This window comes from Echinops telfairi, unplaced genomic scaffold (assembly GCF_000313985.2).
Source record: "Echinops telfairi isolate 266 unplaced genomic scaffold, ASM31398v2 ScPeMD7_29;HRSCAF=101, whole genome shotgun sequence".
Lineage (NCBI taxonomy): Eukaryota > Metazoa > Chordata > Mammalia > Afrosoricida > Tenrecidae > Echinops > Echinops telfairi.
In genome coordinates, this window is record NW_022103926.1 from 2634400 (window position 1) to 2648937 (window position 14538).

The window sequence follows — 14538 nt, forward strand, 5'->3', positions numbered from 1 at the left end:
GGGGTGGGCCCTCGTGGACCAGGGGAAGGGCTTCCCTCAGTGTGATTGCATGGGTTTTTACTTATTTCCTTAAACTGAAAATGATTCTACTAGGGATGGGTTGGTTCATCAGGGCTTCCAACTGGTTCTTCCTGGTTCTATCAGGGCCAACAGGTGGGCCTGAATTTTTGAAATGTGGGTGGACTGGAACAGTAACTTGACTGGTAAAAATGACAGGTCAACACCCTAGTAGAAATTTAATTTTTCTCTTAGAAAGCAAGTGCAGGGTGCACTTGCATAGGAACCAAATCTTGAACTGACAGCAACAACTGTGCCTGGACTCAAAGATGGTGGCCAACTATGTTCTGAACGTGTACTGCTTGCCACTAGCCGGGCAAGAACCCAGTCTCCTGCAGTATGCTCCCTAATGGGCTAACTGTACCTCTTCCTGGTCTCCCATCTTGACACTTCATAACCCACTGAACCTTTCCCATTAGAACTTAGTTCTGCTTCAACCAATGTTTCAGAGTTCAGATTCATTTCAATTTTACTTGCTCAGCCATGACTGAACTGATTCAAACCGACGAGTAGCCGTGTACTTAACTGGTCATCAACAAAAAATGAGCTGATCTAAGGCCACTGCCTTACGTGAGGGTAGGTACACTTCCCAGCTGGCTTTTAAGCCATATTGCTAAGAACCGGCTCAGGATGACTTAATTCCACCTGTTCACATATCTAAGTTTTACAGAGTAATATTTCAAGTATTCACTGTCAATCTCTAAAACAAGTTATCATTTAAGTTCCAAAAAGAAGACTGCATTTAACACTAAGTTAGCATCATTTCAGCTTAGCAAGTTAACTACCCATCGCCAGAATGGTACTGGTTACAGAACCTTTTACCCAGGTCTTCACTTACACAGTTGGATATTGTCTCTGACCTACAGGGGACTCATCTAGACATCAGCAGCCGACGTGCCTCGGACGGAACCCTTCTTACGCATCTAAACGTAAAATAAAATCATGAGCTGCTGAAATCATAGACTCTATATAAGGGTTAGTTTAAGCATGGGGAAGAGAAAAAGGCGGAAGGAACAAGAGTGCTGTGACAGCTGCCCCTTTATAACCACGACCACAGTGAGAGAGGCATTTGGAGAGCCCTTGGTCTGAAGACAACCTTGCAATAGGCCTTTCTTACACACCTCAAAAACAATTTCCTTTAATCTAAGAAACCAGAACCTGCAGACCAGTGGTAACCAGAAATAATCAGAGGAGGTAAATAAATTGTCCTTAATACAGGTGTGTAGGGGGAGGGGGCGCTTCACTAACTTAGTGGAAAAGTGGAATTCAAACATAATGAAATTTTCCCACAAACTTTTTGAAGGCCTACAAATCATCTGAGGAAATAACTGTCATAGTGGGATCCCGTGGCCGCCTTGGCTGCTTTGAAACCAGGCAGGGCCTCTCAAAAGTCCTTTAGAGGATGCTTCCTGAAGAGTACGGGACGGAAGGGGAGGAGAAGAATGACAGGATGAACAAGATACAGCACAGAACAACAAACCAAGGAAGGGTGCAAAGCTGCAGCAGCAAGGACAGGCAATCGCAGCACTAGCCTACAGCAATTAAAGAAAGCCAAGAGGAGAATAGAAGGAAAAGCAGCGAATACAATGAACACATTCTAAAACTCAACCTGAACCTCCACTCCCATCAAAAGTACCAGTGGTCAACAATCAAGTGTATACCTGCCCCAGGTGTTCATCTGGTTGCCATATCCAGCACCAGGGTTTCTCTGCAGGGACCTATGCAGGGGTGGTCCTCTCCTGCTTGGCTCCTCGAAGATGCTAGCTGTTCGGAGTGAACTGAGTGTCCCACAAAGTGTGTCTTGTAAACCGTGACCTCTTGTCTATAGTTACAATCCCACTGTGGGGAGGGATATCTGTGCTATGTGAACAAGGCCCAATTAGTGCACATGTGTGTTTCAGGTCAATCTCTACTGAGATATAAGATAGATGAAACAGGGCAGCAGAGAGCAGAGATGGGCACCTAGGAAACAGAAGCTGAGAGATCAGGATTTCCTGCCTATCCCACCCATGCACATGACAGGGGAAAGTCTTCCCCTTGAACTTGGGCCTCTAGCCAAGCCACCCCTACCCCTGTGATTCCAACTATAGCAGCACTGGGAAACTAAGAGACGGCTCCTCTGCTCCTCGGTCAGGGCCACTTAGAGAATGTAATCAATCTAATGACATCATCAGGGGAAACTTCCAACTGTGGCTAAGTGGTCTCAACAGGAGGTGGACACTGTGTGGCAGGAGTATGGTCTGCCGCCCCATGCTGCCTAGACTCTGAAGAAACTAAAAAACTCAAAAGATGTCAGAACTCAAAGCAGAAGCAATTCAATGTGGAGCAAACACACCAACAAAGAAAGGGCCACCTACCCTCACCTGAAACCAATGTCAGGGCTCTCCCGAGGCGGGAAGGAATGAGCCCCAGGGCAATGTGGACACAGCATCTTCTAACAAAGCAAGCTACATTGTCACTGAGTGCCCCTCCCAAATCATCAGAAGCCGACTTGTCTGCAGCGGGAGTCGCCATCTCTGCATCGACGAGCTGGCTGTGTCTTGGGGTCAAGAGACCTCGAACTTGTGAGGGAACCAAGAGTTCTTCCCTGGGAGAAGCAGCGGTTTCAGGGGCAGGGTTCAGAGGTGCTCCCTGGCAGGTCAACAGGCGGTTCGTCACTTGTGACTGTGCCCCAGCAGAACCCAAGAATGGGCTCCTTTCAGAGCGTCTAACCAAGAACCTGTTTTGGGTTTGCTCAGTCCTTTAGGGACATACTGGTCCACACCACGAGCCCAGTGAGCGTGAAGGCAAGCCGCCTGCTGCTGTCTCTTCCAGGTCCAGCTGAGACCAGCTGCTTTGCGGGGCTGAATTTAGAACTGGCAGGTAGCTCTGGGACCTGAGGTGCTTGGAGGGAGGAAAAATGGAAAAAGCAAGGGAATGAGGATCAAAACGGGAATGGGGCACGTCTCAGAGAACAGCACCTGGCTGAGGAAAGAAAACCAGGGTAGGAAAGGCCTAAGATCCTCCTCTACTTTTTGCGCCCCATCCCCACAATCCCCTGGGTCAAAATAAGGGGGTAGTGGAGACTCCCCATTCCAGTGATCCAGAACTTGGGAGTCACATGCTTAGGATGAGAAATTAGAGTCATAGAGTTTTCAACTGGCCGGCCAGAAACTGAACCCCTACTTAGAATATTGCTTTTGTGGTTAAAGTATGTTCCAAATTTCAAACAATCAACTTAAAAAATGTTGGAACCAAATCCATTCATAAGTTGGAGCCGGCCTATAGTTTACTTTATGTCTCAGATAAGGCTAAGACGTTTTATTGCCTTATAAAGAAACTATGTCCTAGTCCTCTCACAAGGTTTGTATAAAACTAATTGGAAGCAGATCTCCTGTAATCACCAAAAGTAAGCAATCTTCAACACGGATTCCTGACGACGCAGCAGCCAGAGAACTAGATTCCCGCCTGTGTCAAAGAGCTGGGTTCGCTGCCATTCTCTGGTGATCACGCCGGAGTTCCTGCTGCTCTCCCAAGCATCCATCAGAGGCCTGCGTGTGCGGGGCATCATGCATGTGGGCCGGACTCCCCAGCACTACATGGGGCCTGCTCCCCTGGCCTGCATGTACCTCCAAGCTCTGCTCTCCCCGTGGGTCTGAATTAGAATTCTTAGTCCTCACTGTTTCTACAGGAGGAGGACCACCCCTCAAGGTGCCAAAGGGAGCATGGCTCTGGCAAAAGTGAACGAAAGTACTGTGGGAACCAAGTGACAGCATAGAGAAGTAACACATTATAAAGAGTAACTCCATGGGCATTTTGCAAAGGACAAGTTGTCGATGGAGGAAAGCTCATGTTTACCCTCACAGAAGATGCTCAACAAAGAGGAGGAGACTGGACAGCAGGAGGTGAGTGCTGAAGAAGCTGGACTTTGTTGAAGGTAAACAGATTAGTGAATGGGTTTTAGTAACACTCGTCTGGACTCTGAGCCTACACGTAACTCATACACATGCAAACAGCTTTAGAAAAGGCCAGAGAAGCCCCACAGAACGATGGAACGTCTTACCGTTTCTAGTTCTTTCTGAGTTTCATCTTCCATTCTCCTAATGTCTTCCATGGTCAGGTCAATCCACTTGTCAATCCAACAAAAGAGCTGGCGATGGAAGTTTGTAAATATCCTCTTTTCTTGCTTTTGAAACAAGAGAGAAAGGCAGTATAATATGGCGAAAACCCAAGATTCATTAATGACAGATGCCTTTAACGTCAATAAATCATCCCATGTCCCAAGCAATCCATGCAATGTGCACCTACTCAATGCCACTGAGTCAATTCCAGCCAAAGCAATCCCAGAACAGAGTAGAAGTGCCTCCGTGGGCTACCAAGGCTGCAAATCTTTATAAAAACATAAAACCTCTGCTCTGAAGTGACCCCTCCACTCTTGATGACAATCCTATCTCCATCCCACTATCATTCTGTTCCACGAAAAGAAAAAGTTCCCTTGGAAACATGAATCCATCTGATCTGGTAGAGGTGGGATGGTTTCAAAGTAACCAAGGAAGCACAGTGCACACTTTTCCATCCAACACAACTCTTCCTGGATCTTACTCACTTTCATCTTTTTCTAAATACCAATGACTACAGGTCAACTTGATTTCTTCTGCTATAAAACTTCCCTGCAACTCCAAGGGATGCTGGTGAAGTGTTCATGAGAGTCCTGGGCTCTTTGGAATGAGATGTCTTCTTAACTCAAGACTTATTACTTATTCTCACCTCTTGCTTTTCCTACTCTCCAGGTTACTTGCCACTCTAATTAAAAAAAAAATCACAACTTTATAATCAGTGACTTTAATTGTTGAGTTATCTGTTTTATGAAACGCTCACAGAAAAGAGAGAATGCATGGGACAGTGAGTCATCTGAATAACCTTCAACTTTGAAAGTATTTTTCCAAGACCAGAAGGAACTTCGTCAACTACATGTGTGACTTCTATTCATCAAAAGCGGGTTATGAATCTATTATTATGACCCAAGAGGAAGGAAGGAAGCCAATATTTATAGAGTGTCTGCTCTGGGCCAACTGCAAGCAAGCCCAAGAAAAAAGCAGTTCTCAGAACTTTAAAGATGTGTTTGGCTTTTTCCCCCCTCTGAAACGGTGGCAAAATACGAAGGGGTACCCCAAAAAACTCGAGTTTTTTCCCTAAAAGATATGTACTTAAATTATTGTGCAAAACAACCTCAACCCTATCACCTTCAAAGTACTCTCCATTACACTTCATACATTGGTCAAATCTGTGATTCCATTCTTGGAAACATTTTTCAAACTTATCTGTTTGGATAACTGACAGCACCGCCCTCGTTTTTTTTCTTTGCCTCTTCTTCATGACCCTCTTCATTTGTGGAGCAAAAAGAAGTCGCATGGAACAAGGTCAGGGGAGCGAGCAAAGTGTGTGGGGCAAGAGAGGCATACTGCTTTGTTTTGTTTGTTTTTTTGCCAAAATCTGGCGCACTGAGATGGCTGCGTGAGCAGGTGCATGGTCGTGGTGGCAAAATCAGTCCCCCGTCTGCCACAAATCAGGTCTTTTTTTGTTGCACATTGTTACATAATCTTTTCAGAACCTCTAAATAGAAAGCTTGATGAACAGTCTGACTTGGTGGAATGAAATCCATATGAGCTACAATTCGACATTTTTGTTCCTTCAGAAGTTGATAGACGTCAAGAACAAGCTTTGGACATTTCACCTTTTTTAAAATGAGAAAACCACTCATACACTTAAATTTTTCCCACAGCGCTATCCTTATAAGCTGGTTCAACATCACAACAGTTTCTGCAGCATTTTTTCCCAATCTGGAAACCTAATTTCACAGCTGGTCACTATTCTCTGAAATCAGTCAACACAAAAAATGAGGTTTGAGCGAAACTGCTTTTACAAAAAAATTCATTGTGCCCAGAGAGAACGAACCTTCCCAGGTGATGTCACTGGGTGCACTAATTCAGAGTTGTTCAATGCTCACCTAGTGGGAAAAATGTGTGCTATGAAAACTCTGCTTCACCTAGCACAATTCTGGCATTTTTGTGTGTGCACTCCTTGGTGTATATATAGGAAGAGACTTCAAAAAGTCCACAGGAAAATCTCATCAACTTTTCATTCAATTTCTCCACACACTTTCAGAGGGCTCTGCACGTGGCCAAAAGCTGCCCACGCTGACAGTTTGATGTGACCGCTGAGCAAGGTTGTGTCCTCCATGTTAAACTACCACGATCTGTTTCCAAACGTTTTACATGCCCCCCAGAAGGTCATTTTCTTCTTGAATGCTAATGCAGCTAAAAGGATAGCAGCTGTAGCAAATCTCAAACATAGCTAGTAATGGGGATGGGGGGGGGGGGTTCTTCATACCACAAGGGAGTAAATGTGCTCCCTGCAGACCATGTCAGCACCCAGGAAGTTTTCTGTACTTCTTATGTATTTACAACCATTAGATCTGGACCCTTGGCTCATGTCACCCTAGGCTCAGAGTACAGAGTTCTTATTCTAAGTGAGAGTCCTTAAGGGAGGAGGAGGGGGAGGGGGTGGTGGGGTGGTGGGTGACGGGTGGCAGGCACTTCCCACAGAAAGCCCCTCAGAGACTATGTTGACCAGGGAGGAAAAGTTTGGACTGTGCAGGGACAGCAAGTCTCATCTCACAAAGGACAAATGAAGGTGGCAATGAACCCGGTTAACCGGGTAGCTGTCTCAAGCCTCAACCTCCAAGGGAGCCAAGGGTCCAGAGCAGGTTTTACCTTCTGAATGAAGTTTTCGACTTTGCTCTGCAGGCCCCACCACTTGAATTTGATGGTCACCAGCTTATAGGCACACATCTGAGGGCCGTCTGGGTGGTTTGCCAGCTCCTTCTGAATGAGGACAAATAAAATCGGGGGTTAGATATTCATGCATGCTCTGATGAAAAGGGACTGCTGGGTAATGACATCACAGGCAGGACATGGAGAGAAATTACAATCTGGGATGTGTTTTACTCCACTCTTCAGGAAAGCTAACTTATTTTAGCAGCAGCAGTTGGAGTCCCCTGCTGCTGACCCTCCTTCCACAGACGAAGTTACCTCCGTACTCTAGTTTAATAGGCACACTGCTCTGCCTCAAATGATATGCTTCTGATTTCATATGAAATACCAGTTGTGATTCACATCGGCTCGAGAGTGAGCCTGTTAATATGTCCAGGTTCTCCTAATACCTTTTTCATACACCCCTTTGTGATGTGGCAAGCCATGAAACAAAGTAATGAGGAAGTGGAGTCTCCTTCTGTGCCTTCAAATATTGGCAAGTGGAGGGGTCCTGGTCACTAAGCAAGGAACACTCAATAGATGGGAGATTCAAAAAGGGAGGCTGTGGCACGATTACCCCTAATCATAATGCGTTCAAAGGCACATCCATCTGTATAGACTTTAATTTCCACAACTGATTACATCCCTTGGTGTAAGTGTCAGGGAATCAAGCCAAAAGATGTTCTAGTAAAAGGGAAAATACTCAAAAAAACGCAAGAGTGAGCGCTCATGTGAAAAAGAGCCTTCAAGCGCACTGAGGGGACTATTCTACATTACATGAGACTAAAGACTCACAACGTCTGTGATTTACTTTTAAATAATTCCACTTTTTAAAGCCCTGCTTTTGCTGTGTGGAGAGAGGGTGGGAGGCAAGACAAGCAGCTGAGACATGGACCGGTGTGCAAGAATGTTCCATCTTTCCATTTCAGGTCCATTCCAGGGCACTGCCACCCCTGAGAGCTGGGTCAGTTCTGTGGTGGCGTGAGCGAGCGAGAGCCAGGAACCGCCAGCATTCGGCAGTGTTTTCTCTGGGGATCCACTCAGCATCCAGGCTCGCCCAGAGTGACAAGTGCAGGACACAGGACACTCGGACTTGATTCAGAACAGAGCCTAGAAAGAATTCACAGTAGCCCACAGATGCAGACCTGGCCTTGCTCCTGCCCCGAGTTACAGTCAAGCCCAGAAGGCAGGCGCCAATCAAAGAGCCACAGCTAGTGGTCGGGCTGCAGGTGTGGCTCGGGGATTCCCAGTGTCTGTGAAGCCCGAACAAGGTGGTACATGCCCTGGGCTCAGCCCCGTCACCGTTGAATAGATTCCGACTCACAGCTACCCCCAAATAGGTGGGACTATACATCAATTCTGAAAACTGTAAGCAGAGGTTCTTCCCCTGAGTGGAGGGTCATGTGTAACACTATGGGGTCCCCTAGCTTTCATAAAAATTAAAACCAGCTGTAAGAGCCCCCAATCAAATGACTTATTAATTTAAAACAAAAAACAAAGCAAATTACTGAAGAATAAGGAGAAAAAAATTTAAAGCACCACACCTTCTTCACTGCTGTCCTCTGGCAGCCAACACACAGTCAACATCCACCCACCCTTGGCTTACCTTCTCCACGTTCGTGTGTGCAAGCAAAGTGTCTTTCTACACCAGCACATCAACATAAATTCCAACCATGAAGAACCCCTGGGTCTTACTCAAAGCTTCAGGACGACTCCTCATCTACTGGATCACACATGCAGACCACTTTGCCCCCCAGAGCCTCTGTGAGATTCTAGTTTCAAGTGAACGCTAGGGATAAGGTATACGAAAGAGCTCTATCCTGGTTTTATTAATGAGACTGAAAGTTCTGCTGAGTCCTGCATGATCACACAACTTTCCTCCAAAAATCTCTTCCGTAATAACATTTCACGCTCCAAACAATGACCAGGTTATAAATTGATGAGGTACCACGAGAAAGCATCTAAATTAAAACAGCACCCCCTACACTATCCCTTTGCAAGCTAGTTCCACATCCACGAGAGCCCAGCCAGTCTTAGCTCTCTTTTTCTATTAAATTTCCTGCCCACGCAGAGCACCCATGAGAAGTCAGCATCCATGCATATAAAAACGGTCCCCCAGCCCTCATCAGCAGGTTTAACTTGCAAGTATTTTGTGGGTCCAATTCCCACTTATCCCACTGACATCGAGTTAATTCCAACTCATGATGACCCTTTAAGACAGAATGGAACTGCCTTACAGTTTCTGAGGCTGCTTCTCCTGTACAGGAACAGCCAGCCTGATCTTTCTCTTGAAGGACTGCTGATGGGACTGAACTATTGATCTTCTCAAAAAGCAGCCCAAGGCCAAAGTTGCTATGCAGCACCCGCCCAAACATGGACATGCACCAGTGACAAACGAAGTCAACAGTCTCTTTCAGAAGGGACACCCTCCTTTTGGGAAGACATGGGCCTGCACTAAGACCTCATATTTATATACTGCTCCTTCCCTGACATATACGCTGTGCTCCTGGGTGGAAGCCACCAAGTAGCCTTCCACAGGACACAGCTAGCTTCTGAGTGGCTAGCCTCACTGAAAAATGGCGAGATTGGTCTTGTGCATCTTCCTCTTTCTGACAAAGCAATGAGCCACCATTGTGGCACTCTCCATTCCACCAAGTGTCCCTGGAAAGGCAGCATGTAAACACTGTCTGGGTCAGCAGGAGAGAAACCTGTAACAATAACACCCAACTAACTGGGAGTAAGGGGACTCACTCCAGTTGTAGCTCCCATGCGCAAAGGGCCTTCCTGTGTAGCAGAGCCAGGACCCTGCCCATCTATGGGCCTGGCTTCTCTGTCTAGAAGGAAAGGTGAAGGCCCTACTAAGACCTGTTTATCTCAGACTGGGGATGCTTGGAAACTCCCAGTCATGGGACATCTTGTCCTCAACAACGAAGGCTTTGCCTGACTCTAAGTGCAAAACCAACCGTTCATTAATGTCAACAGGATACCTAGGCAGGGTCCCAATTACAGGCAGAGCCAAGTGAAATGCAAGCCCATCCCACCACGTTAGGGCTCCAGGGCCAGAACGCACACCCACACCTGCAACAACCAACCAAGTCAGTCTCTGACACTCCCCGAAACTCAACCAGGCTGCTGAAACCCATCAAGGGGATACTGGTGATGCACACACCACACAGTTATTAAAATGATGATGGCACAGGGACGAATTCAGCTCTCTCCCCAGATCTAGAATGCTCACGTAACCTCTGCTTCCTCCTTTATCGGGCAAGTCATGATTTAAAAAAAAAAAAATCAAGCATGAAAAGTCCGGACAGAACAACCGCGGAAATGAACAGCCTGCTGCACCGGTCTCATGGCTGACTCCCCTGAGGTATCAACACTGCCACCCTTGAGGGAAGCACAGAAGGTGACCCTTCAGGATGGAACTCCATATCCCTCAGGAGAAGGCTGAGAACATAGAAGTCATGTCTTCTTAAATTACTATCATTATCAATGCGTATGTAGTGAAGGGCTCTACCAATTTCTACAAATGATTCTTGTGATTCACCTCTCAATTTGAGGTAGGGTCTGACAGCCATTTGCGGAAACATGGAACTACTCTAGAATGTCTCCACTTAAGAAATAGTTAAAAGCACGATCGCTTCGTTGTGTTGATGAAAACCTCACAAGCCCTCCCTAGAATGAGAGGTGGGGAACTTAGAGCTGCTCAGGTGCTGCTGAGCCTACAACGAACCAGTCTGTGGTCAGAACCATATCCTTGTCACGGTGTCTAAGAGCCACCTCATTAATTTCTAACTGCAAAAAACGAGGACTCAGCCCTCACACGGATCGAAAGGGGTTCAAAAATCTCACAGGCTCCCAAGCACACAGCCTTATCAATCATCTTTTCAAAGAAACTCAATCATGGGAGGGGGGGTGGGTAGAGGATAGGTGATAATAAAATGGACTATGCGTGCTATAAAATTGGGAGACAAAACAATAACAAGCAACAGCCATTATCTCTAAAGGGTGGGGCAATTAATTTCCATCTTCATCTGAAACTTCAATTTTTTGAAAAATATACTGAAAAAACAAACAAAAATACAACTCACTACCATCCACTCAATTCTGACTCATGGTGACCCTACAGGACAAAGTAAAGCTGCCTGTGTAAAAAGCCTCACTTTCCCTCGAGGAATGGCTGGTGGTTTTGAACTGCTGATCTTGCATTACCAGCCCAACTGGTAACCCACAGGGGTCCTCAAACTTTTTAAACAGGGGGCCAGTTCACTGTCCCTCAGACCCGTTGGAGGGTCAGACTATAGTTTTAAAAAAAAAAAACTATGAACAAATTCCTATGCACACTGCACATATCTTATTTGAAGTAAAAAAAAACAAAACGGGGCAAAAACACCCAGCGGGCCGGATAAATCTCCTTGGCAGGCCGCATGTGGCCCAAGGGCCGTCGTTTGAGGAAGCCTGCCTTACACCATCAGGGCTCCTATGCTTAAATAGGGAGACTAACGATAATGCTGAAATGTTTATTCTGAAATGTTATTAAATGTTTATTATAAGGATGAAATCTACTCTGCCTGAAATTATCTGCTTAACTAGTTCAAATCTGCACCCTTCTTGGGCCACGAAAAAGCTAATGTCTTTCTGCTCCTTTCAAAGATCTAACAAACCAAAGCTCAGACAGGCAAAAAAAAAACCAGGCTAAATGTGAAAGCAAGATCGGCTTTCACGTGTAACTTCAGTCCAGCCATGTTTACGGTTTCCTAACCTTAAACCTTCTAGAGCAACAGGATCAACTCCTCCAAGATGCGTACAGTTTGTTTAAAGCAGGAACCATTGCAGGGGACATCTCTTTTCACCTTTCAGAGCAGTGTCCCATGACCCCCCCACCCCGCCCCGCCCCAAAGAAGTGCTACTTGCTGCCCTAGAGCCTGGGGCGGGAGTAAAGCGTCCTCTTCGACATAAACAACATAAACCTTCTCTGGCTCTCCTCTTCATCAGCTAAGATAAGACCCACACAGTAGATACAACCAAAATGTGAATAAAGACTTTTCAGGTCTAACTCTAATCCGGCCTAAGCTCTAGTAAGCAAGAGAATTAACTCTTAACCAACCCTGAGTGAAAAAGGGGAAAGAAAAAAAAAAATCTAGGACAGTGATTCTCAATCTTCCTAATGCTGCGACCCTTTCATACCGTTCCTCATGTTGTGGTGAATCTCAACCATAAAACTATTTTCGTTGCCACTTCATAACTGTCATTTTGCTACTGTGATGAATCGGTCGACCCCTGTGTCAGGGTCATTCGACCCCCAAAGGGGTCACGACCCACAAGTTGAGAACCGCTGAACTAGGAGGATGAAAAATGATTTTGCTGAGCACCTGGGTTCTAATACCATAGATTAAAGCCAGAAAAAAATGTAAAGAACCATTCAAATAGCTGGAAATATGGCTAATCACAAAAAGGGCCGCCACAAGTTCTGCGAAGCCTGAGCAAACGCAGCAGCCAAGACTCAGTCTCAGCGACCACGGACTGAAATTGCATCTGAAAGAGAAGCAAGCACAAGCTAGCTGTGAAACACTTCCAATTTGTCATTTAAAGAGCTTGTATATTCACTGAATTCCTTAAATTGCATGTTTCTAACTATGTGAAATGAACCCCCAAGCCCAAATCCTGTTTTTAATTTCACAATGCCTGTTAGGCTCCTCTAAGGCATGTGGCTGGGCCCACGGGGGTGATGTCGACTCGGGCCACACAACCCAACTAAACAAAACTCGGTGTGTTTGGCTGAACGGTGAGCAATCAGCATGCGCATGTTCTCTCCAAGAACGAATTTCTTGCATCTGTGACAAACAAACATATACAAATGTTCAAAGAGAATCTTAAAAAGAGAAGAAAACTAATCCAAAGGCCTTCTGGAAACGTGCTCTCACAAAAATGCAGGCCTCTCAGGGTTTCACGCTACACGTCAACTCCACATACACTTCTTTCTGCTTAAAAATGTGCTGGCGCGCAGATGAAACAGGTTTCTGCGACTCAGAGCCGGAGTTAATACTCTGCAAGGACACAGCCCTTCTATGCTGCGTCCACGTCTTTCACCATGGAAAGTCTTGGTTTTCAGAGAGCTGAATGCTCAATTTCAGCTGCGGACTTCGTAATGCAAGGAGGGTGCCAACCCAGACCTCAATGAGAGTTAAAAATAAGTGCAGTGTTAGAGCCGTTGCCTGGGGACGCCCCAGTAAATATCAATACAAGATTACTATGCATTGAACGTGTCCTGAGGAGAGGGCGGGCACAGAGAACCAAAGGTTGGTAGTGTGAGCCCAGCAGACCCTGCGCAGGAGAGGCATGGCCATCTGCTTCTATGAAGATGGCAGCTTTGGAAACCCCAGGAGGCAGTTCTACTCTGCCCATGAGGGTCTTGATGAGTTGGAATCATTTTGCCAGCAGTGGGTGCTTTTCACATGTAATTAATAACCTAGCTTGCCAGGCCGGGTCCTTCCCCAAACCAGCCATGCTTTAAGCCAGCGTTTCTCAACCCGTGGGTTGCGACCCTTTTGGGGGGTCAAATGACCCTTTCACGGGGTCGCCCCATTCCTAACAGTAGCAAAATTACAGTTATGAAGTAGCAACGAAAATAATTCTAAGGTTGGGGGTGACCACAACATGAGGAACTGTATTAAAGGGTTTTGGCATTAGGAAGGTTGAGAACCACTACTTTAAGCCCTGCTAGTGCAATTTAGTACAAATGGAGGAAACCTGGTGACATAGTGGTTTAACAACAGCAAGATGAGCAGTTCGAAACCACTAACCACCCCTTGGTAGAAAGACAGGGCTTTCTACTCCCATAAAGAGTTACAGTCTCAGAAACCTACAGGGGCCGTTCTACCTTGTCATCTAAGATTCCTATGAGTTGGTATCGACTGAGTTAACCTAAATGATCTGAAATGCAGCCTAAACTCTCTCAATTATTCCGCTTCTTTCTTTGTGCTACCCATGCTGGGGTTTCCAAACAAGAGGCATGCACCAGTCTCCCTGCACATGTGTCTCAAGCATGAGACCTGGCTCCAGAGCTAGATGAGGATTTCATGCGTTGCTTTTCAGCCAAACTCATCAGGCTGGAGGCAAATTTTAATTCATCCTCCTTGTCCACTGCCATTCTCTCTACCCCTAGCCAACAGACTCGGAGGAACAGCTTGGCCTTAGACCCCTGACAACCAATGCTATTACCTTCTTGTCATAGATTTACACAAGGAACCTTGGCAATCATGATCCACGTCATGGATACCCTCCTCATGGGCTGGGGTATGTGTGTGTGGGGGGGTGGAAGTTCAGAATGGTCTCTCCTGCTCTTCCCATGGACCAGGCAAGGAAACCTGCCCAAAAGAGCCTGCAAGGCCAAGCTCCCAACTGGTTAGACTGCAGTGCTCTGATGTAGGAGAAACCAGGATGCACCTTATGATTAGAGAATGTGTCTGTTTGCATGGAGAGCAAAAAAAGTCCCACGGTTGGATCGATGTCTTTGTTCACCCCTTTGTGAGTCCTGGATGGTGGGGACTTTAGAGGCCTGCTAAGTCAAAGCCTCCCAAAAAAGGCTTTTAGAGGGCTCCCTTTTTATCTGCTGTATATAACTAGCCAGGGAAGTGTCAGGAGTCCCCAGGCATGTGGCTGAAAAGCAGAGAGAAATGAGGCCTTGCCA

At 46.2% G+C, this 14538-nt stretch overlaps 1 protein-coding gene across 1 annotated transcript in view; it reads right to left on the reverse strand.

Annotated features, from left to right (window-relative positions):
- Window positions 1–14538, reverse strand: part of PITPNB (phosphatidylinositol transfer protein beta) — a gene marked incomplete at its 5' end in the record, with an annotated part of 57336 nt that overhangs the window by 2669 nt on the left and 40129 nt on the right. Inside the window, 3 exons of the mRNA XM_004715315.3 lie at window positions 896–980; window positions 4100–4222; window positions 6810–6920. Coding sequence (XP_004715372.2) covers window positions 933–980; window positions 4100–4222; window positions 6810–6920 — 282 coding nt within the window. The remainder of the gene's footprint in view (window positions 1–895; window positions 981–4099; window positions 4223–6809; window positions 6921–14538) is intronic.